This window comes from Exophiala mesophila, assembly GCF_000836275.1.
Source record: "Exophiala mesophila strain CBS 40295 unplaced genomic scaffold supercont1.3, whole genome shotgun sequence".
NCBI lineage: Eukaryota > Fungi > Ascomycota > Eurotiomycetes > Chaetothyriales > Herpotrichiellaceae > Exophiala > Exophiala mesophila.
Genome location: NW_015622506.1, coordinates 4,570,393 through 4,591,520, shown reverse-complemented (window position 1 = coordinate 4,591,520; position 21,128 = coordinate 4,570,393). Strand labels below are relative to the sequence as shown.

General features: G+C 50.7%; 9 protein-coding genes across 11 annotated transcripts; 2 read left to right on the top strand and 7 right to left on the bottom strand.

The window, feature by feature from the left end:
- Window positions 1-36: 36 nt before the first annotated feature.
- On the bottom strand, window positions 37-3,491 carry PV10_05137 (uncharacterized protein). The gene is made up of 3 exons (XM_016369755.1): window positions 2,847-3,491; window positions 2,601-2,777; window positions 37-2,550 (listed from the first exon to the last, which is right to left on the bottom strand). Exons 1-3 carry the CDS (start codon window positions 3,062-3,064, stop codon window positions 177-179), a joined length of 2,769 nt encoding a protein of 922 aa, XP_016225543.1. The 5' UTR covers window positions 3,065-3,491; the 3' UTR covers window positions 37-176.
- Window positions 3,492-3,917: 426 nt separating this feature from the next.
- On the bottom strand, window positions 3,918-5,694 carry PV10_05136. 2 transcript variants are annotated; one of them, XM_016369754.1, is made up of 2 exons: window positions 4,980-5,694; window positions 3,918-4,931 (listed from the first exon to the last, which is right to left on the bottom strand). In XM_016369754.1, exons 1-2 carry the CDS (start codon window positions 5,262-5,264, stop codon window positions 4,614-4,616), a joined length of 603 nt encoding a protein of 200 aa, XP_016225542.1. In that variant the 5' UTR covers window positions 5,265-5,694; the 3' UTR covers window positions 3,918-4,613. The 2 variants fall into 2 exon arrangements, with proteins under 2 accessions (XP_016225542.1, XP_016225541.1); XM_016369753.1 differs by having other exon boundaries at window positions 3,918-5,694.
- A 2,311-nt stretch (window positions 5,695-8,005) lies between these two features.
- PV10_05135 lies at window positions 8,006-9,453 on the bottom strand. 2 transcript variants are annotated; one of them, XM_016369752.1, is made up of 3 exons: window positions 9,174-9,453; window positions 8,349-8,964; window positions 8,006-8,301 (listed from the first exon to the last, which is right to left on the bottom strand). In XM_016369752.1, exons 1-2 carry the CDS (start codon window positions 9,401-9,403, stop codon window positions 8,445-8,447), a joined length of 750 nt encoding a protein of 249 aa, XP_016225540.1. In that variant the 5' UTR covers window positions 9,404-9,453; the 3' UTR covers window positions 8,006-8,301; window positions 8,349-8,444. The 2 variants fall into 2 exon arrangements, with proteins under 2 accessions (XP_016225540.1, XP_016225539.1); XM_016369751.1 differs by having other exon boundaries at window positions 8,006-8,964.
- A 192-nt stretch (window positions 9,454-9,645) lies between these two features.
- Window positions 9,646-12,036, bottom strand: PV10_05134 (uncharacterized protein). Its single transcript, XM_016369750.1, has 2 exons — window positions 11,754-12,036; window positions 9,646-11,703 (listed from the first exon to the last, which is right to left on the bottom strand). The coding sequence occupies exons 1-2, from the start codon at window positions 11,802-11,804 to the stop codon at window positions 9,784-9,786; spliced, it is 1,971 nt and encodes a 656-aa protein (XP_016225538.1). The 5' UTR covers window positions 11,805-12,036; the 3' UTR covers window positions 9,646-9,783.
- Window positions 12,037-12,164: 128 nt separating this feature from the next.
- PV10_05133 (uncharacterized protein) lies at window positions 12,165-13,189 on the bottom strand. Its single transcript, XM_016369749.1, has 3 exons — window positions 13,010-13,189; window positions 12,822-12,951; window positions 12,165-12,769 (listed from the first exon to the last, which is right to left on the bottom strand). The coding sequence occupies exons 1-3, from the start codon at window positions 13,133-13,135 to the stop codon at window positions 12,729-12,731; spliced, it is 297 nt and encodes a 98-aa protein (XP_016225537.1). The 5' UTR covers window positions 13,136-13,189; the 3' UTR covers window positions 12,165-12,728.
- Window positions 13,190-13,343: 154 nt separating this feature from the next.
- Window positions 13,344-15,994, top strand: PV10_05132 (uncharacterized protein). The gene has a single exon (XM_016369748.1). The coding sequence runs from the start codon at window positions 13,467-13,469 to the stop codon at window positions 15,585-15,587; it is 2,121 nt and encodes a 706-aa protein (XP_016225536.1). The 5' UTR covers window positions 13,344-13,466; the 3' UTR covers window positions 15,588-15,994.
- PV10_05131 (uncharacterized protein) lies at window positions 15,959-17,845 on the bottom strand. Its single transcript, XM_016369747.1, has one exon. It carries the CDS (start codon window positions 17,066-17,068, stop codon window positions 16,073-16,075), a length of 996 nt encoding a protein of 331 aa, XP_016225535.1. The 5' UTR covers window positions 17,069-17,845; the 3' UTR covers window positions 15,959-16,072.
- Window positions 17,846-18,008: 163 nt separating this feature from the next.
- Window positions 18,009-19,320, bottom strand: PV10_05130 (mitosis protein dim1). The gene is made up of 2 exons (XM_016369746.1): window positions 18,566-19,320; window positions 18,009-18,499 (listed from the first exon to the last, which is right to left on the bottom strand). The coding sequence occupies exon 1, from the start codon at window positions 19,176-19,178 to the stop codon at window positions 18,747-18,749; it is 432 nt and encodes a 143-aa protein (XP_016225534.1). The 5' UTR covers window positions 19,179-19,320; the 3' UTR covers window positions 18,009-18,499; window positions 18,566-18,746.
- A 178-nt stretch (window positions 19,321-19,498) lies between these two features.
- On the top strand, window positions 19,499-20,807 carry PV10_05129 (uncharacterized protein). The gene has a single exon (XM_016369745.1). The coding sequence runs from the start codon at window positions 19,615-19,617 to the stop codon at window positions 20,590-20,592; it is 978 nt and encodes a 325-aa protein (XP_016225533.1). The 5' UTR covers window positions 19,499-19,614; the 3' UTR covers window positions 20,593-20,807.
- The last annotated feature ends 321 nt before the right edge of the window (window positions 20,808-21,128 follow it).

Genomic DNA, 21,128 nt, shown 5'->3' with positions numbered 1-21,128 from the left:
GATTTGGATTTTGGGGGGGGGGGGGGGAATAGAGACTTGTTCGATCAGGTCATGCTCATATTAACAGATAAAAGTATCTATGTTTGTCTTCTGAAAGCATTGGTCGGAGGCTGCATAGAATATTATCGTCATAAACTTGAAATATCGCCCCGATAGACGACGGCTGATCCATCATCTCAACTCTGATAGTATCCCTGAGAATGACCGCCATAGCCTCCGCTTGGAGGAGCACCATAATGACCACCATGTTGACCACCACCACCGTACTGCCCACCACCGCCACCATACTGATTCTGATTCTGATAAGGATCCTGATATGCAGTTTGATACTGATGCTGATATGGTTGTTGGCCCTGGTCTTCCTGGGGACCGTAGCCACCGTAATCTTGCTGATCGTATTGTTCATACCCAGGAGGAGCGCTGAGCGGTTGAGGACTGGGTGATCTTCCAACATTCGCATGAGTGGCAGCTTCGTGAAGTTCACGAGATCCACCAAGCTCACTGCCACCGGAGCCAGTGAAGTTGTCATCGTCGTCGTCACCATCAAGACCTCGTCGGCCAGTTCCACCTCCACTTCCTCCAAGTCCGCCCATGAATTTGGTGTACTTGTTGATGTTCTTCACGCCGGGAATGGGAAGCTTGCTGGCCATGCTGAGCATGTCGCTAAGACCGCCGCCGCCACTGCTGCCATGTTGAGGACGACCCTGTTGATGTCCTGAGCCAGTAAAGTTGTCGATGAAGCTTCCAACGGATCCCAGAGGATTGCTACTGCTGTGAGATCCTCCGCCTCCTTGCTGTGACTGTCCTGGCAGGAAGCTGGTGAGATTACTTAGACCTCCGAAAGAGCCGCCACTCGATTGATGGGATTGTTGTTGTGGAGGCTTTGAATGTGATTGCAAGTGAGCATGTTCGTTGACTCCGCCTTTATGGTTCTTGCCAGCACGAACGCCTTCAGAGCTCAGCACATTTTCTAGGTTCCTGCCTCTGTCGGGAAGGCTGTGGACCCAGTTCTTGACAGCGGCATACATGTTGCGGTGGGCTTCGTTTCTCTCGTTCCTGATTGCAGGGTGGTGGAAAATGCACTCAATATCGTTCATGACTTGGTCGACAGGGACACTCGCGTGTTCCCAAGCATACAGCACTCGTGGAGCAATGTACTTGAGAATCTCGGCTGCCACGTTGCCGGCGGGTTCGTTGAGAATGTTGCTGAAGTGGTCCTTGCTCAGCATGGAATGGGTCGGATCAGACGAATGAGGGTCAGTCCATACTTCATATTGATGCTTGCCGGACGAGTTGATAACTCCTTCACTTCCAACCTTAAGAGTCTTGGACATGGCGTTGATAATTGGTCGCACAATGGGTGCAAGGAGCGACAGAATGAACACGGTCAGTGTTTCAGTGATTCGGTCGACGAGGGCTTCAAGACCGGGGATCTTCTCGATGACAGAGCTGATAGTGCGGACGACCTTGTCACGGAAGGCTAGGATGGGGTAAATCTGAGCAACAGTCTTTGCAGGATCAAAGTCTGGCATGCCTTCGAGACCGGCTGGCCGGGATGCGGTTTGCGTGTTTGACGATCCTTGTTGGGTTTCCCAGTTCTGACCTTGGTGTTGTTGTGGTGGTGGTGGCGGTTGCTGCTGTTGTTGCCAGCCTTGGTGCTGTGCTGGCTGTTGCCAGTCTTGCTGAGCTCCAGGGAAGCCTTGTTGCGATTGATAGCCCTGCGAGCCCTGCCACTGACCCTGAGGCTGGTCCCAACCCTGTTGCTGAGGGGCGTTCCATTGGTCATTTCCGTATGACGGGAATCCAGGTTGTGAGCTTCGGGAGGTTTGCCAGTCCTCGACCCCGCGAGAGCTTCCCCCATAATCATCGACACCTCTGCTGGAATAGCCTCCCGCATTTGAACGCGCTTGGGCCTCTGAGCTTCTTTGTAACTGCGCAGCTTCCGCGCACAACTGACTAGTTCCTGGAATCTTGGACAGCGAACTGACAAGTGAGGTCAACGGATTCGAGGATGATGCCGCCTGCTGAGCCACACCCAGGGCATTGTCCATCTCATTGATTTCACTTTGTGTGAAATGATCGGTAGCCTCACCCAAGACTGAGTGGTAGAAGTCGACCATACCAAATGTGCCAGTGACGAGAGGGAAAACATGTTTGCCGCGGAGGTTGATGGCGGTGGAACTTCCGACAAGTGGAAAGACATTGTTGAAGCCCATATCTCGCAGGACAAGTTCGACATAATTGGTGTGGGCACCGAAATCTTCAAGGGTATGCAAGCCTTGACCAAGGTATCTGAGCGCCTCTGCCAAATCCTCATCCTTGCCTTTGAAGATCCCTCGACCGTTGGTGTAGAGTCTACCGTGATGAATACTCCGCTCGAAGCTGTATTTGACAAAAGCAAGGGAAGTGGCCCAGTCTCCTTTGCCATTTGCGATGTAATTCTTCATTCCAGTCTCTGGGTCGATTTGTAGCTCAATGTCTCGGACGGGACCTCGTAGACGAGGGTCATACTGTCGAGCATCTTCATTGTCGTTGTAGTCTTTGGGGTTGCTAATAGATGGTTAGATTGATTGATGAGACGAAAGTATTCAAGTTCTCACTCAATGTGCTCCTCAGGTCGATAGACGCCTAGTCTCTCCGTTGTCACCTCGAACTCAGCAGTGGCATAACCAAAACTGAGGAAGGAGAGCAACCATACGAGGACACGGATTGTCTCTGGCGCTGCTTTCTTCAAAGCTCCAGTGTCCATAGCCTGAGAATAATCTCTAAGCCAATTGCTGTTGGAGGGTGAATGATTAGCTGGGGCTTGTTGAAAGGCGAGGCGAGGCGAGGATATCTGCACATACCCGAAATAGACACGCTTCATCATCATCGAGTTCCATTTGTGGTGACGAATACAAGACAGAGTCTTGAGGATATCTTCAATATCTCCATGACGCCAATTCTTTCCTTCAACGGCCGAGATGGAGGCAATGTTGCCAGCTCCAAAGGCGTGTGCTCGACATGTAAAGAGGATGAGACAGATCAGAAGCACCAACCATACGTTCCTAGAAGAGAGAGCCATCTTGGATGAAGTGGATATGAGATGTCGTACTGATGACCGCAGGCTGAACAACTCAAAGAATGTCTGTCAACAGGAGCTGACATCTACTGAGATATTCAGTCTCAAACCCCTCGATTGCCAAGACGGGTGGCCGATGTGCGAACAGGAGTATGAATAGATGATCTGTGTTTGAGCGGCCCAACGAATGGGGTACCAACACTGTCAAGAGGCAGAATTGTCAATGCAATACAAACGAGGCTGGAGGAGAGTTGTCTCGTGATAGTCAGAGAGATGGTAGGTCAAGCCCCTTACTGCAGCATGATCTGTGCTCTTTGAGGAAGAGTTGTGTATTTCTGGACGCATCCGTTCAAGGGAGACCCATACCTTAGGTAGCGTGTTCTTGTTGTCACATACAAAAAGGCTACTACACTAAGTAGGTACTACTCCGTAGGTAGGTAGCCAGACACCCAGAGATACGTTGGAGTTGAACTTGGAGGGGTCCGAGGGGCAGTCTTGGCACAAGGCTATTACGTAGGTACCTAGGTATGTACGGAGTAGGTACCTAACCTTCAGTGACTGTCCCCCAGTCTTCGCCCGAGGGCCCCTCGCCGAACAACCAAGGGAGCATCAGCCTCGAATCATGCAACACTGCCACCACCACCCACACCCCACTCTACCGTCGTATACACCAAGTGCGTGCTGGAGCCTACATGGTTCGGTTCGCGAGGGTACCTTGCAGAGCTGAACCTGACTACAACGAATATGCAACTCTTTCCCTACCTACCTTTTAACGCCGGATCGTGAGACGCAAAACTGCCATCTGCGGATGACGGCAAGGATCACGATCACAATCTGTATGCAGAAGAACTTGAGATAAAAACATATAAAGAACCAATCGTTTTCTGCTTCTATGGCTAGAAATACACCTCATGAGCGGATGGTATCATCGACCATCGTCAAACGCTGGATCAAACCATCTTCAACCTCCCATAAACTTTGGATTCATTTTAGAGCCAGCCGTCATGAGATGTGCATAAACTTCGTCCTGGATACCACCAAGAACCCCACCAGAACCCTGACAAATCCATCTGGTATCTGTATGTCTCGTCTCCCCCAACGTGACCATGACCGTTTCAAATGTGCAAAACAAACAAAAACACCCAGTGCTGATATCAAAGGTAGAACGACGTTGCAACAATAACAACGCCTTCTAACATCGTCTCTTGCCTGTGTGCTCAAAACTCCTTGCTAAAAATCTGGATAAGCGTTTTGGAAACATGGTGTGCCTTGATACTCCAATCCTATCCTTATCTTTCATATGTGGCTGGTATCGTGATGTAAAATTCGTCAAATCGCTATGCCTTTTCGCTCGATGAACAATAAAGAGGTTAGATATCGTAGAGTCTGATATATACAGAGTGAGAACGTGAGAGGAGAAGGAAGTGCTGTACACCGGGAGCAAAAGACAAAGCACCACATCACAATATCAGCCAAGGAAGAGCAATCAAGACACAAGCAACGCTTCGCTGGGAGCTAGAGCACGGAAAGCCCGAGCAGGAGCTATCGCAGCTTACCAACGGCGGGCCGCTGTGGTCTGCTGCATCAAACCTGGAGAGATTGATGATGGTGGGCTGGCAATGCGGATACCGGTAGAGGGGTTGACGATGGGGATGGCACTCGTGCGGGAGGTCCGGATCGCCGAAGGTTGGTGGATCTTGAGGGAGTTTGTGCTGTAGCCCGGGGGCAACATGTAAGAGGATGCGGCAGTTGAGGAAACGGACAAGGATGGTGTGATCTGGTGAGGTTGTATTTGGGATTGTAGAGGAGAAGAGTCAGGGGAGCCGCTTGACAGCGAGGATCGGTCAGACCCAGATGTCACAGATTGTCGCTTGGCCATGTCAGTCATGGACAAAGAATCGAATGTGCCATCACAAACCTCGTCAAGAGTCAAGAGATTGGGACAGAACTCGAGGTCATCATCGAGGTCGAACGACCGGCCGGCCTCGAATCGTGCCCGATAAGCCGACAAGCTCGGAGCTTCAGCTACGAGCTCTTTCTGGGCCTTGGGCGCACGAAAGTGTCGATGGGAGCCCTGTTGAGCTGCGGACATGCGGGGGCCTCTTCGAGAGCGACCATGATGGTTGTGTGATTGTGACATAGGATGAGGATTTTGTACTTGGTGTTGTTGATGATGATGTCCGCCGTAGTAAAAGGTCGACATGATGAGCTATAGTGCTTTCCTGTAGAGAATCTAGGATGGGATCGCAAATATGTGGCAGTTGAGGAATCTGCCGGGACAGCTAATCAAACGGTGGCAAAACAATGACGGTGAAGTGCCAGGCAATCTTAGGAAGGGATTGGATTGGTAGTCTCCCTGATGAGTCTAGGGGGAGAGAAGGAGGCGTTGGTGAGAGTGAGAGAAGAGAGGATCGAATCAAAGATGCAATTAGGATGTATTGAAGGCTGAGAAGAGGAAAGAAGCGGCTGTAAGATGGAGGGCGGGATGATGAAAGGATATGCGAATGGCGGTGGAAGGCAAGAAGGCGAGGCGAGGCAGGGTAAATAGCAGGTATGGCCGTAGTGAGGATTGGGAGCTAACCAGTAATAATAGTAGTAGAACCACGCCAGGGACTTGGTAAGTAGAGAGATCGGGAAGCTGGGACTCTGGGGAGTGGAAGAGGCGCGAGAGGGTGGGTTGGGAAGATGGGCGGTCGGGCGAGACAAGGAAGCAGAATGGGTGTGGCCAGCAGACCAGACCCGATGGGCCAAATACGAAGGGTCTAGCAAACCTACAGCCGACTTAAGTGGGTCTTCACCTCTTTGAAGCGGGACCTGTTTGGCTGGGCGCGGCCCACCTAGTGCTGTTTTATTGGTCAGTTATTTGTCCCTGCACTTGGAAGCGACGTTCAACTGGGCGCCAGACACGCCAGAGGCGGCAGACCCAGGCTAACCCAGCACAACCACGGGTACCCAGGCACGCACAGCACGTCAAGAGCCACTTCTGGATACATTGGTGCGAATGGTGGGTCCCCGCCTTGGTCTCTTACTGCTCCTAGTCCGGGATTGGCCTTGGATTGGCCTTTCCTCACCCACGCATCCACGTTCCCAGATTGCCACTCATGCCTCAGTAGCCTTTCGTGGGTGCCTGCATTTCTCAGTCCGGACACAGGCGTCTCGCGGCCTTCCATGGCCTTTCACGGTGGGAAATATGCCGGCCACGGCGTCTCTCGTGATGCAGGTGTCGGTACCTGTGAGCACGCTTCTTCTACCTGCTAGGCTAGCACCTGGTTGAGGTACCGTACACTGTCGCCCTAACGGTGGCCGCTAATCTCTTTTAGTCAGGCACGAGCGCTTTATGCACCAATTGCTGTAACTTTGGAGTCGTCCACCCGGCGTTGATCTGGTCTGGCCGATTGCGCCTCGTCACCACTGCCTTCTTGCATCACCTCTCTGGGGTCGGTCGCTGACCACTGGTTGATTCACCCTCACCTTTCCCTTTGCCACCCGACCTGTCACACCTCTCCGTACTCTCTCGACTACCTAGACTCATGCATCCTACATGAGGTTGTGATGCCTAACAAAGAACTTGCCCACCAGGCCCTCCCAATTCTGGTAACGATCTCGCCATGACCCTGCAGATCGGATAACCACGGAGCATCGTCTTTTAGGCCTCACGTGGAGAATGTAGACTGACTTCCCTTGACTATTCGTATACGGAGTACTCCCACACTCCTTACTGGACACGTGTCTGGCAGATCCTTTGAGCTCTCGTGGGTCTCTCCATCTGAGCACAATACACAAACGGGTGAATGCTCCTGAATTGCATGTCTGAGGTCACAACTGTCAGGTACCTAGGTATGGAGCATCTGCTTTGACCCAAGTTGAGGGGCTCACGGGGCTCAACTGGGGCTGAAAGGACTGTCTCCATTCTGTTGCTCCAGGTGTCGGCATGCCAAACAATAGTCGTCTCAGCAATTACAGCTTCTACCCCACAATCCTCATCTGCTAAGCGCGTTGAATAATGCACTCCTGAGATGATGATCTTGTTAGGCTACGCTACCTGGCGTGCCTGGCTACTCCTGTTGACTTCAACAGCCCCTGGGAATCCAATAACAATACCCCCAAATTTGGGCCCCGCAAAAGCATAGTTCTGTTTATAGCTACAGCCTCCAGAATGCCAACGAAGTCCTGCGTAGGTTAAGTTAAGGGGAAAGATCTCTCATTAATTTGCCTCGCATCGCATGCACAGACGAGAGAATTTCAAATTGTTGCTCATGCCGAATATCAATTGTTCTTTTTCCAAGCAAAAGCTAGTTACCCGAGAGTATGCAGAGTCCGGAAATACCGAATTCCCAGAGTGTCAATTCTGTGCAGCCTCCTCAGTCAGCTTACATGATGGATGCGTAGAATGTACCACTAGAGGTAACTCGTAGGATCTACGAGTACGGAGTATGCGTAGGCTGCAGCTACCGGCTACGGCCGACTCCGAGGGAGAACAGACGACACCAATGGACCCGCTTAAATTGCGATGACGACATGGAATCTGAGAAGCTGCATTGTCGCTAGAGGCCCTGGCAATTATGGTTCCAAATTGCGGCTTATTGTTATTCCTATCCGAGGACTTCCGACCTCATTGCCGATACAATAGGCATATTGTCGCACCACGGAGCCAAATAAACCCCCGCATTCATCCAGTCGTGTGTATGTATTTTCGCATCAGGAGCCTGATGTCAGGTCACACCATTGCGCTACATCTACAGTTCGGGTGATTTGATCATCAGAAGACTCAGCATGCTCACGTCCGTTCACTCAGTCGTGTCTTAGAGCCTCTGTCACAGGATACTTGAGAACAACAGGCCATCCAAATGAGTTTAGGATTGTGACAAGAAAATAGAGATGACAAGTTTGTTCGCTTGATCTTTTAGTTGACAGGTCATGCGCTGAGAATTAGCTGATGAAGTTTCAGGACTGCCTTCATCATCTGACATATTCTATGAAGGTTCGTATTATCGAAACCTCGAGATCCGAAGAAGAGGGTGAAGGTTGTGAGAAGACCAAGAGTAACTTTGAGCCGAGACAACTCTCAGTATGCCTTGTGGGATTTGCCAACAAGCTTCGCCTGGGGTCTTGTTGCCCATCTGGAAGGCTCTAGAGCCATGCCTCACTGCAAGAGCAGTAGAGATCTTGTTGTTCTCAGTGTTGGTGCATACACGCTGCGTGCCCCGTTACTAATTGAAGGATGTGTATCATTCAGTGACCTGCAGTCTGTTAGGATCTGTTAGACTATCCATATGAACAATCTTGCCTGCAGAACTGTACTGCTGCATTGGCTTCGATGTTGGCTGTGGCGGTTGAGAAACGACCACCGATATAGATTCATATCAAGAAATGTTGTAGTGAATCACAACGGGGCATCAGCCTCTTCCGCTCTCATCAGTCTCGATAGCTCGTCATTCGATTTCCTCCTTTGCTCCGGCTCGTCATCTAATTCAAGTAGCGTCTCTTCGCCCGTGGTGCCCAGCAGCCTCTCTGCATCCTCCGACTGTCTCGCTGAACCACCGAATTCATTGTCTGCATTCCGCTGCTTTTCTCCTTCCTCTCTGCGTCCGATGATGACATTGCCTGCAGCTAACAGTGCCGCGCCTCCCCACCAGATGCCATTTAACTTTTCACTGAAAATCATCCACCCTAGAATCGCAGTCACCATGAAATTCGCCGAGACATTGATGATGCTGACACGAGTAGCACTGTCCCCGCGCCTCAAGGCGGCAGTAAACAAAGCCCACATGGCAGCATTGAAGGCAAGATTGAGAAGAAAGAAGGTTCCGCGCACGAGGAATTCGACGAAGTGGTTCGTTGGTGACAAGGAGAAAAAGAGCGAGATGTGCGAGGAGAGTGTCGAGGTCAGCGCAGTGGTGGTTCTAAATATTCCACAAATGATCAGTGGGACTGTCACATCTATCTGTGGAGGGAGACATTGACAGTGTTGGTTTGAAGGTAGGAATGATAAAGGCATCAGGGACGGGGGGATTGGATGGAGCATGATTTCGAGGAAGTGCAGTCTAGCTGCGTCTTCAAAAAGTGTTGAACAGGTGTATATTTTCTGAAGTATATGAATGAAGTTCCCTACAGTTTTGCAAAGACGCCATTGAAGGCAGCACATGTGCCACTTGACACTGCAAGCACGATCCAGACTGGTTGACGGCGCAGGGCACCCAGAACGGACGACGAGGCGGTCATGTCTGGTTCGGTGGCGCCAGGATCCCTGATGCTGTTCGAGGTAGGGGCCGCCTTGAGGTCGACGTTTGAGGTGTTCAAGCCGCGGGTCTCGCGGCCTTTTCGCTGTCGAGTCTGTGGCATGTCCAGTGGTGACAGGACTGCTTGAACGGCATTTGGAGTTTCGAAAGATGCTAGTATATGTTCAAGGCTGGGTCCCCAGCATGCGGCGAAGCTAGCCTGCCGTGGCAAGGCTGTGGCATCCTGAATGCTTCTGATGAAGCTAATTGGCTGGCCAGGCTGCGCTCCTGGATTGGAAAGTCACGTGGATATCAGGTATGTTTCGAGCGAAGCAATCTTGTGCCACATCGTCCAGTGAGTATACGGGAGATAGTACTCAGATATATTCTAGCTAGCTAGAAAAATCGCACTATAATCAAAGTCCAGTCAACTAGACTGACTAACCCCTGCGATGCCTATGTCGCTTACGACTATGGTTTCTCTTGCTGCCAATGACTCCATTCTCATTTCGCCTTGCCACTGTTCGTACCGCCAGTCCCTTGAGCTTTGGAGGCAGAAGCATGTTCTTCAGATTTTGCTTTGCCTTTAGACTCCAGTGCTGGCGCAGTAGTGTCACCCTGAGTGTCGATCTGTTTGCTCAATGAGCCTGCTTCGTATCCCAGAGATTTGACAATGCCCAGCCCCTTGGTGCGACCTTCACGGAACAAGATGCGCTCTCCAATGGTGAGGAATTCTGGCCGCTGAACGAAGCGGAAGGCGACAGTTGCACGGTCTCCTGTCCGTATGAACTCTCGGTCGATATCGATAATGGCACAGGTTTGGCTCACTCCACCAACGTGGAGCATCGCTTGATACTTCGGGCGAATGGTTGTTGCATGAGACAAGATCAAGACTTCAGCAACAAACTCCTTGTACACTTTTGGAGGATGCTCAAGTTTTGGCAGTAGCACCATGCCTTTCCGGACCTCTTTGCGTCGGATACGCTTCAGCGCGAACGACGCAGACTGGCCAGCACTGCACAACGGAACCTGTATTCGTTTGCGCTCAATGGATCGGATATTGGTTGTTTGGAATTGTCCAAGGGAGTCTGGTCCCACAAGAACGGTATCTCCTGCGTGGAGCACTCCTGAGCGCATGACCCCAGACACAACCGTCCCAACGAAGGGAACGGAAAAGGTATCATTGATATGGAACTCTGCTGGTGCTTGTTCATCATAGTGACCGTGATGAGGCAGAATGTTAAGAAATGTCCTAACGAGGTCGAGGCCTTCGCCTGTGACATTGGAAACTTGGAAGATTGGGCATATTCGTTGGGAAACAAATTGAGTAGCAGTCAATACGGTCTCCTCGTGTGACTTGATGAAGATGGGGATCTTGCGGGCCCCCGGAGACTTGAGGATTCTCGTAAGTTGAGTAATGGTCTGCTCCAGTATTTGGGGCGGGCAGATGTCAATCTTTGTGATGACAACCATAACGGGGACATTGAGGGCAAGAGCAATGCCAAGATGCTCTTTGCTCATACCAATGAGCCCATTATTGGCTGCTACCATGAGCAGGCAATAATTGGGAGCCGAGGAGAGCAGGCCAAAGACGGTGGTGCGCAAGTATTTCGAATGGCCAGCGAGATCTGAAAATGTGAGGATTTTCGCACTGCGAGTACCAATTTCACCCCATGTCAGTTTGCGACCAGGAACAGTGGAAGCAACCACCTCGCCATGCGCATCGAACCCCATGATTTCCATGCCGACAGAAGACGTCCGGCCTGATTCAATTTCATGCTTGTGGCGGAAGAGATTGACTCGAGCCTTGCCCCGACCATCGTCGAGATTGCCCTTGACAAGGACACCCAGCATCGTCGATTTTCCTGCGTCGACGTTGCCGACTACAGCAACTCGGGTTTCAATGACTTCCTCAGGAGTTGAGGGGATCTGTCGGATGAGTAACTTGCCATGGCATGACGAATCTTTGGGATTGATCGTTTGGGCTTCAGCACCTCCGCCAACATTGTATGTCAATAAAATGCGGACCGCGGCTCGTATTGAACCTGCGGCTTCAGTCAACCTTTGCAAGGCGAGATCCCATTGCTCTTTGGTGAAAGCCATCGGCTCTCCGTCATCTTCCAAGCCAAGGTCGAACAGTGTCTCTCCATGGCCCTCGTCGATCCGTGACTGAAGAAGTGCGCCTATCTGTTGCAGTGTAGCATCGGCATTTTCGGAGATATCAAGCAGCCATTCTTTAAGTTTGACTGGGCTTGGTCCATCAGAAAGTCCCAATTGATCTAAGATATCAAGTTCGGCGTGTTCTTGGTTCACAGAGGAGCGATCGCCGGTAGAATAGCCGCTATCGCTCGTTATAGACTGGGCGGGCTTGTGACGATTCTTTGCTTGTTCCTTCTCGACATAGTCTGCGAAGTCGGAGAGCGCCTGGGAAAGGTCAGTCTAGAGCAGACAGTCCTGGAAAGAGTGCAGCGTACAAGCTCTCCTTTTCGGCGATCCTGCGGAGTTTGTTTCATCCGGGAGCCCATGATGGAGCGACTATTTACTAGGCACCCTTTGGTTCTCAGGGAAGTAGAGTCGGAATGATGTTGGGATGAGTGAAGTCGCCCCCGCGTTCATCAGGGTATTCGAGTGACCATGGTTGGAAGTTGTGAAGAGGGGAACAGAAGCCAGCTAACCCTACATTAGTTGCATGATGAGCGAGATAGAGGTTGAGAATGGCTGAGGTGAGCGGGTATGGAGATAGAATATAGTGACGACTGAAGGAGGTTGTATTTGTAGACATGATGAGGTGCAGTTGCAATTGATAGAGTCATTGATGCATCACTGGTGGGGCCGAGGCAGGCGCGAGGGGAATCTCGCCCGCGCCACTCGAAATTGGAAGTTGCCCAATAGTCATAAAACAGAACAGGATCATGGAACATACTGCGACTACCAAAATCTACCTTGTTTATTAGGTAGTCGTAGAACTATGGTACTATACTATAGGTGGCATCTACTAAGCATGATCCTATGAGGCTGCCTTATTCCCAATTCCCCGGTTTGCCTGGCCTAGTCATAGTCGTAGCCCGTCCCAGACTGGTCAGTCATTCGATCATGACTGACTAGGCGGGACTTTGGTCAAATCATTCCTCGATGGAATGCTCGTCTCATATACTGTGTTGCGTCATCGTTCAGTTCCTGCTTGACTTTGTATGACTCTCGCCTGTCTGGAAGAGTATATCTCAAAGAGTAACAGGGATAGATGGACCATCCGTGTGGGGAATCTAGTGCTCAATAGCACAGTCCATCGCTCAATCCTGCTGGAATGACTCATGCCAGATTCAAAGCTGGCTGGAACACTGCCACCACGGGCTCCACGGTTGGTTCATGGCATTCAAAGGTGACTCAGATGCTGGTAAAGGACTCGATCGAAGCGATCTTAAGTGTGTGTTTGCGAGGAACTGACGCCTTTAAGCTGCGGGCTGTGGCGATATGAGGACCACGGAGTCGCCTGGTGATTGTGAGCTTCTAAAAAATTAGATCCCAACGTGAGTAGTATTCACCTCGAACGAACAGCATCTCCGACTGCTTCTTGGATATCTTGACATTCTCATCTCCATTGTCCTCTTCTTCAATGGTGTATATGGTTTCTTCGACTTCTCCTAGAACGAGATTGCAATGACTGTCATAGGCCTGATTCGTTAGCCAGCAATGCCGTGACCGCACAACTGAGACTGCAAGAGGTGCATACATGTAATCGTCCCTTGAGTTCTCGTTCACCACGGAGTCGCACAAACACGATTTCATCGAGTGATAATCGCACCAGATCGAGAGGCTCCGAGACAGCCGTGGCATTTTCATCAGTCGAGTCAGCCATGTCGAGAGAAGGCGTAGGCTCAAGGAGTTAATTGTCCGGTATGAGGTCTTGAGAGTAATGCTACAGGTGAAGAATCGAAGAAGTTGTCGTGGATCTTCCGCCCGCAGTTCGCCCGGGCATGTCCCATTGTAGACTAGCGTCTTCCTCAAAATGTTCTTCAGAACATCGAAACAAAAGATTAACAAGTACAAGTACTTCACATAGACAGCCGGACCACCGTCCTTGATGCGGCTATCTCTTTCAACTGCTGCCCTGTCACTCCTTAGATGCCATTGTATCTTCTCTCACACTGTCCACCGCCAACCTTCCGCATTCGGGCAGTTCTTCCTTGATGCGCGGCTCTCGACCTCTCACGAGGATCATCAATGGCTCCCAGCAGCCAGCTAGTCGTATTCCTCATCTGAGACTCCATATCGTTCGACACAACTCCTCCTCCATTCAGCGTAAAGAAAGTTGGCGATCCGCTTTCAGTCCTCCACAACGATCGTCTCAATTGCACCCGACAGACACTTCGTCATGGCCTTCCGCTTCAAGAGCTCACCCTCACACACCGAGGTCCTATGTCTCCACGCCAGCTACAACACATTCAGAGCAAGATGTGCGTCCATCAATGGAAGACCTCATCGCTGAGAATGACCCTGAACGTATCTTCTTTGGCTTCATTAACCCCGATATCGGGCTTCCTTTTATCCGCAATGCCAGCGACGAGGCTTTCGCCCAGGCATTTTCTGCCCTGGACCCAGAACATTTCATTGTCCCATTTCGCGAGATACACCATTATCTCCGGAGGAGCTTGGAAACACAGCCAGTTTGGAGGGTCTGCAAGTCACTAGAGGAACGCATCTCAACATTTACTCTTGTCTTGAATAATCTTCTGCGAGAACGTCAGGAGGCGGGCTTTCCTGCGACATTGGCGCTCTATCGACACCAATTACGCTGTGCCGCCGCTTGTGGTGATGGCACCACTGCCAGACATCTCTTCTACGACTTGATGCCTATCGATGAGGTTAAACCTGACCTGGAATGCTATAATCTTCTCATGGAAGCTGTGACATGGAATAACGCATACTCCCACCAAGAGAGATATCATTTGAGAGTCACCCGTCAATCTCTCAACTTTAGGTCCAGAGACAATCGTGCGAAAAATTATGCTGGTTGGGGCGTGGCATCCCCGCATAATCCCGAAAACCCACAGTCTGTTAGGTTCGAGGTGCTACGCATATTCAATGAACTGGTGAGGGATGGATTTACGGCCAATGAGGCCACTTTCTGCCACCTTATGGTTGCTATGGGTCGCGAAGGAGATATTCCTGGGGTCAAAAGCGTTCTCAAATCCGCTTGGAACATCGATGTGGACAGTCTCGAAACAATTGATGAAGAAGAGCTAGAAAGCCCAACATTTTACGAAAACGATTCACCCCTCCGACCGTCACAACGCCTTCTCTTCACCATTGCCCATGTATTCTGCACAAACAACGAAATTACAAACACCACCATGCTCCTCGACTACATCTCGCGACACTACAACATGGAAATATCTCGCCATGTCTGGAATCATACACTGGAGTGGGCTTTCGTTCTATTCACCAACGGTACCTCTTGGTTTCGAAAACAGGGACGGTCAGTAGGTCGGCCCACTGGTGCAGCCGTCGAATCCCTCTTCGGGATCGTTCTTTCGGAACCCTATGAATTTCAACTAGGTGTCATTCCGTTGATTTACCGATTGAAAGTCCGGACATATAAGCGTGTGTTGACTCCAGCTCTTGAGGACGCTCGGGAATGTCTTCAGCTGCTCGACAAAGAGCGAATGAAGCTCTCCGTCGCCTTTGACAACATGTCTAAACTAGCCAAAGGGTCCTGGTCCGGCCTTTTTGAGCACGGTCTACCGACTCGCGAGTTCTTGCAAGCACGAAGGGAACTCATTCTGCAAGAATTATGGACAGAATGTTACATCCAACTTGTCATTGTCTCCACACGAAGCATGTTCAAGGAGTCGGAGTGGCCTGGATCTGGCAAGGAAACAGAATGGCCTCGTCGAGGCCTGCCCAATCTCGTGCGGGAATTCCCCGAATTCTTACCCGACGTGGTCCCTTATTACACCGAAACCGGACACGTACTCCTACATGGCAAAGAAACCCGCCGCGAAGCGGTATCTGCCTCGAATGGATATCAATTGACGCGCACAGCGAGAATGCGCAACCTTCTCGACACCTTTAGCCCCGCGCGGCTTGAGCAATCGGCCCGCATATTGCATGAAGGTCGCATGATGAAAATGAAGGCTAGGGAAGCAGAAAGGATCAGGTCTGAACGTGTGGATTGGATTGCTGGCGATGAGATTGATGCTCGTCAAGACCGTTTGCAAAGCGCACCTACACGTGTGAAGTATTCCCCCTCGGCAGACAATCCTCAAGGGCAGTGGCGGCCATGGCAGGGACCGCCTCTTCCCAATTAAGGTACTGTTCGGCTTCTCTCGATCCATTCCAAATGTGGAGGGAGATCGAAAGCCCCTTTTGGTTTGGCTGGAGACAGCATGTACAACATTGTGTTCAACAAACCGATGTTTCGGGCTAGTGAACGAGTATTTGTTTGGAAAGGTGTCCATGAGGAGCGGCATGATCACAGCCCGTGGCCCAGTTCGTCAATGATTTTTTTCTCATCAGCAAGCCTAGCCCAGTTAAGTGGCCATATAGCCATTTCCATCTACCTACCTGCTTACCGTCTTGACTGAACTACCGTGGTTCCGTTCAACCGCTCTCGATACATGTACCTATATAGTGCAAATATGCATTTCCTCAGCATGTTCTATCCGTGAAGCACACTTACCGGTCTTGACCAAGTTTGCGATCATGGCATTGGCATTGGCATTGTTTAGTTTTTCATAATTCGACAGATTTCAGCACACATTGCTTAGGAACGTATTTTCCATGTATGCCCTTTCTACGTAGCTATGATTTTCACCGTCCGTAGGTCATTAACGACCATATATCGACCTAGGCCAATCCAACCCCAACGAAACCAGACCATCTGACTCTTATGGCCTGAAGTCATGGCATCCCTCGCTTTCCAATACCTCGCGATATCGTTGACAAATACCACCGGTTTAGCTGACGAGTCTTGACTTCCACCCCCTGTCAAGGCTCCGGAAATACCGCTCAGGAAGGTGGGGAGTGCATCCATGATGAAACTGTATTTCCGTACAATGTTGACGGAGGGAAGTGTGTATAAAGCCACGGGACAGGTATAGCCTGAATGGCCTTTCATGATACTCTGCACGAACTGTCGTGCTCCGTGATATAGAGCAATGTGGTTCGGGTGGGAGGACACACCGGCCTCGTCGAATGTGATGAGGACATCGATCGAGGCGCGGGGTCCTTCGGTTGCGGGGGTCGTTGTCGACTCTGTGGCAGTGGATGTCGAGGTTGGTGAGAGTTTGCTAGATTTGCTAGACTTTGACTTTCTCCGTTCTTTGTCCTTGTCCCCGCTGGATCCGGTGCTGCTCGCTGGCGCAGTGGGAGCATTCAGATGAGGGGCAAATGCGCTTGCCAGGACCCGTACAATGTCGTCCGATTGCCAGTCTTCCTTCATTCCGTCCTTAAATCGCTCATCATCCAATACGAACACATCCTCTTTCCGACGTAAGCCAAGCGTCAAAGCCGCTGTTTCCAGCTCCAAACGACGAGTGTCTCCTAGGCCATCGGCGTTGCCAGTGCTCATGCAAAGGATCTTCAGGTGATTTTGTAGCGAAGGGTGTGTCAAGGCTTGGAGGGTTGGAGAGAAGAACATGGATTCATCGTCAGGGTGCGCAATGAGGAGGATGATGCGCTTGTTTCGAAGCGAGTTTGGAACTGGTGGGACACTGGTTGCGCTGAGGTGCCAGAGGGCGAAGAGTACCGCAGGAAGTAGGAGGAGGGTGAGGAGTAAGGCGCCCGCCATGGTTCGCAAGAAAGGCTAGTGGATTGGAGGGCAGGGGCTTGGACAGCAAAGTCGTGACTCGATTGAGGCGAGAGTGTCGACTTCGACTTCGACTTCGACGTCTCACGTGGGGTGATGCGAGGTTGTTTGCCTCTCACACAGTATTCTTTTGCTTCGGTAGCGCAGCAGATGCAGTAGTGTACGAGGTAGAGCTCGAAGATGACGTAGCAGACCTCATGTCTTGACGCCCCCTTGGAGTCTACCTACCTTGGACTACCGTGGCAGCACAGGCGCATGAACAGGTGGAGTGAAGGGAGGAGCAGGAGGAGCAGCCAACACCTCAAAGGTGAGAGCGAGCAAATGCCTGCAAAAAGGTCAAGGTGGCCTCTTCGGCCCGGGGATGTTGATCAATTGATATCGATAGGGACGATCCAACTGGGAAGGTACAGGCATTTGCAAACTAGTGGTTTGGTTTGGATTGGTTCTGTTCTTGCGACTTCAAATTTACGAGTAAGGATGCGTATATTCGTATCGGTCGACTCGGTAAGACGGTGGCAGGGGACTCGTAGCGCAAGGTAGTCTTTGTTGGGTCACGAGGCGTATCGCGGTGCTGTGACTGTGAGCAAGTAGCCGGCCACTACTGGAGAAGCGTTCCCCTGGCCGATGTCGTAGCAGCTTGTTGGTGGGAGACTGTTCGTCGTTGGTCTCGCTTGCAACGACAATTTGCAACCAGACCCAAGGTTGAACCCCACCTGCAGATTGCATAACATGGCAAGAGGAATCAATGGCCGATCGTCAGGGATGGAGGGGAATATTGGATTCATGCACGTCGGAAAAAAAGGGTCGACAAGTGGAGTCCATCTCATCTCTAATGTTGGTAATATCAATAATTGGCAGATTTCGCCGCACCAGCAACGTGTTAGGACACCGAACCACGTAAACTTTTACTCTACACCATGCGAGTGAAACACGTCTCATGTGTGATACAACAATCATGAATGCCCCAACATTGCAAATCTGTATAGGTATACCACTTGATGAGGAGAGAAAGAGAGTGTATTTTCAAACTACTCAAAGATTGTCTTGAAAATACATATTGACATGTGGCGTGGCAGAGACAGCTAATCACATATGCAAGTGTTCAGAAGTACATAATGCACGAAGGGGGAAATCTCCTGGCCCCCCCAGACCCCAGTCTCCGGTATCATGGTGCTACTGGAAATATGCTTCGGCACTGGCTTACACTTGAAGAGCTCGTTTCATGAGAAGATCGTTGGGCCAAGTGGTGTCTCGTCAGGTGCCATCCGAGGGGCCAGACATTCTCACCTGAATCGTTCACGTCATACGAGTATAAAGTCAGAGGTACACTGGGGTGGCATGGGGTTAGCTTCTTTTGGCTTCCTGGAGATCGTTGAACACGCTTTGGGCAATAAAACGGGATCAATCAGAAAGCTTGAGGGTATTCCATGTCAGCATAATTCATTATTGAGATAATCGCAAAGGTCAAGGGAGACCAACCAAGCATCTGCGAGACTAAGTGTGCCCTCATCCTGGGTTGAGTTCAACAGTCCGTCAAACCCAAAGGCCAAGCTTGTGCTTGGGTTGGGGATGGTTCTCATATGTTGAGCAATGTGGTGTGATGCTCTTGAGGTGACAACAAGGGGAGAAAGTGCCCCAAGACGAATGTCAAAACGCCCCTTCAGTATCGATACCTGGTCGAGTAATCCTTCGGCGACACAACCAGACCACGGCCCTTTTTGGCACCTTTGTAGATGGTTTCGATGATGTCGATCAGTTCTTGTTTGTCTTCCAGCACCCAGTTGAGCTTATTATTGTTTCCTGTGCCGAAATCGCACATCATATGCTTGTTGCGGAAGAAGAACATGAGGGTGACGGGGTCGTAAAGTTCATACATCTGCTTGAAGTCGGGAACTTGGTCCAGATCGCAGACGTAAATGACGGCAAAATTCTTGACTCGGTCGGCAATCTTGTAGAGTACTTCGTCCTGGCGCATGCAATCGGGGTCATGATCGCGTCCGAAGCGGATGACAACGAGGCGTTCATCTTCAGAGAGGATGGCTTGGTCGACATGCCAGGCAGTGACGAGGTGGGGAATGACAACAGAGCCCATCTTTGATGGTGATGAGGGAATGACCCCTGCGAGGCTGACTTTTTCTGTCGATCCGGATGGTAAGATGTGAGGTGACGGTTGTGGATGAACAGGTAGCCGTTCGAAGAAAGGATCTTGCTAGCCTGATGGTGATGGATGAAGGTGAATAATTCAAACATCCAAGTCACAGTCGTGCAGGATATTTGACTTGTTGGCCGCAGCCATAAACCGGAGCTAACCCTTACAGGATTTAGTTCCGCACTAGAAAGTGCTAGCATGTCCTGCCTGCGCTAAGATAAGATACCGATCTCGCAGTCACAAACCCCGCCCTCCAAAGAGAAATTTTGAGACGCAGCCTGGCAATTTGAACACGAGACTCATGGTCGAGCAGAGAACTTCCTACAACTATTTCACCTTTTGTTCCTGAAATCACACCTTTCTGTCTCGACCTGTCAGCATGTCTAGCACGTTGGACTCTACCATAGCGACTTTGAGAAAGGACCTCGCCTCTGAAGATGTCGCCCTTGCCCGCCGATTTCGAGCACTTTTCTCCCTCAAACATCTAGCCTCTCAAACTCCGGGCCCTAACGCTACGGCGGCCATTCAGGCTATCGCAGCAGGGTTCGCTTCTCCCTCTGCCCTACTAAAACACGAGCTGGCCTATTGTCTTGGTCAAACAAAAAATCCGGTGGCGGTACCATTTCTGAGGGAGGTATTGGAGAACAAGCAGGAGGACGCCATGTGCAGACACGAAGCCGCCGAAGCCTTGGGTGCCCTCGCAGATCAGAGCAGTCTACAATTAATGATAGAGATGAAAGATGACGAGGAAGAGCCCGTGGTGGTCAGAGAAACATGCGAAATTGCCATTGATCGAATCCGATGGGCTCAATCAGACGCCCAACGAACAGAGAACCTCCGACCTTCTGATTTCGCGTCGATAGACCCTGCTCCTCCAATGGCATTGACGTCCGAAACTCCCTCCATACCTCATCTACAGAAAACTCTTCTCGATACCTCGCTACCTCTCTTCCAAAGATATCGCGCCATGTTCACCCTGCGAGATCTTGCGTCTCCCCCGGACATTCCAACCGCAGTACCTGCAGTGGATGCACTTGCAAGCGGATTCACAGATCCCTCGGCGCTATTTCGACACGAGGTCGCCTTTGTGTTTGGTCAATTGACCCATCCTGCATCTATCCCTGCGTTGTCTCGGGTACTGGAGAACCGCGCGGAGGAAAGCATGGTCCGACATGAGGCTGCAGAAGCTTTAGGAAGCTTAGGTGAGGAGCCAGGCGTGGAAGATCTGTTGCGACGGTTCCTTGATGACCCTGAACAAGTGGTGCGCGAGAGTGTGATTGTTGCGCTCGACATGGCGGAATATGAAAAGAATGGCGAGATGGAGTATGCCACTATTCCTGAGCCCATCGCTGCTTGACAAGGTATGAAGCGATACCTGTCATGGTTTAAAAGGATAGTCTCAAAATTCCATCATTTAGCGTGGCAACTGGAGTTTGATAACCATGGGCGAATAAAATGCATCAGTTGTTCTGCGTTTCTTTGTAGCCACATTCGCATCTATAGAAGACTGTGGTACCTTCATCTGCACTTCGTAATTGCTTGGTGTGATAAAACATCTCGGTTCGACCACAGTCTGGACAGTCCTTGGAAATGACGGCTTCGACTTGAAGATTTTCAGCGTCAAAAGCCTGCACTTCTGAGTGTTTCGCTCGCAAAGCGGATGGAAAAGCGCTAGGCTTGGACTTTGAAGTTATGACTTTAGTCGAGGTATCCGGTGTGTATTGAAAGCAGTCCTCGCACTTGACAAGATCCTGTTGTCCTGACCCTGATGTCAGGCGAGGCAACAGGGAACCACAGGCGTCGCAGAACAGAAGACTGCCGATAGCAACCATTGCAATCACTGTGCAGACTATACGAGGGCAGTTGGAAGAGTTAGTTGCTGAAATTGCTTTG

Excerpts from the sequence above, each read along its gene's own strand:
- PV10_05137 (XM_016369755.1), bottom strand. The coding sequence starts at position 3,064 with ATGGCTCTCTCTTCTAGGAACGTATGGTTGGTGCTTCTGATCTGTCTC. Across the intron at positions 2,778-2,846 it reads ATGAAGCGTGTCTATTTCGG|CAATTGGCTTAGAGATTATT; the intron begins GTATGTGCAGAT and ends ACCCTCCAACAG. Across the intron at positions 2,551-2,600 it reads CGACCTGAGGAGCACATTGA|CAACCCCAAAGACTACAACG; the intron begins GTGAGAACTTGA and ends ACCATCTATTAG.
- PV10_05136 (XM_016369753.1), bottom strand. The coding sequence starts at position 5,264 with ATGTCGACCTTTTACTACGGCGGACATCATCATCAACAACACCAAGTA.
- PV10_05135 (XM_016369751.1), bottom strand. The coding sequence starts at position 9,403 with ATGCCACAGACTCGACAGCGAAAAGGCCGCGAGACCCGCGGCTTGAAC. Across the intron at positions 8,965-9,173 it reads AATGGCGTCTTTGCAAAACT|AACCACCACTGCGCTGACCT; the intron begins GTAGGGAACTTC and ends TGGAATATTTAG.
- PV10_05134 (XM_016369750.1), bottom strand. The coding sequence starts at position 11,804 with ATGGGCTCCCGGATGAAACAAACTCCGCAGGATCGCCGAAAAGGAGAG. Across the intron at positions 11,704-11,753 it reads ATCGCCGAAAAGGAGAGCTT|GCGCTCTCCGACTTCGCAGA; the intron begins GTACGCTGCACT and ends GACCTTTCCCAG.
- PV10_05133 (XM_016369749.1), bottom strand. The coding sequence starts at position 13,135 with ATGGCTGACTCGACTGATGAAAATGCCACGGCTGTCTCGGAGCCTCTC. Across the intron at positions 12,952-13,009 it reads AACTCAAGGGACGATTACAT|GCCTATGACAGTCATTGCAA; the intron begins GTATGCACCTCT and ends CTAACGAATCAG. Across the intron at positions 12,770-12,821 it reads GGAGATGCTGTTCGTTCGAG|GCGACTCCGTGGTCCTCATA; the intron begins GTGAATACTACT and ends CACAATCACCAG.
- PV10_05132 (XM_016369748.1), top strand. The coding sequence starts at position 13,467 with ATGCGCGGCTCTCGACCTCTCACGAGGATCATCAATGGCTCCCAGCAG.
- PV10_05131 (XM_016369747.1), bottom strand. The coding sequence starts at position 17,068 with ATGGCGGGCGCCTTACTCCTCACCCTCCTCCTACTTCCTGCGGTACTC.
- PV10_05130 (XM_016369746.1), bottom strand. The coding sequence starts at position 19,178 with ATGGGCTCTGTTGTCATTCCCCACCTCGTCACTGCCTGGCATGTCGAC.
- PV10_05129 (XM_016369745.1), top strand. The coding sequence starts at position 19,615 with ATGTCTAGCACGTTGGACTCTACCATAGCGACTTTGAGAAAGGACCTC.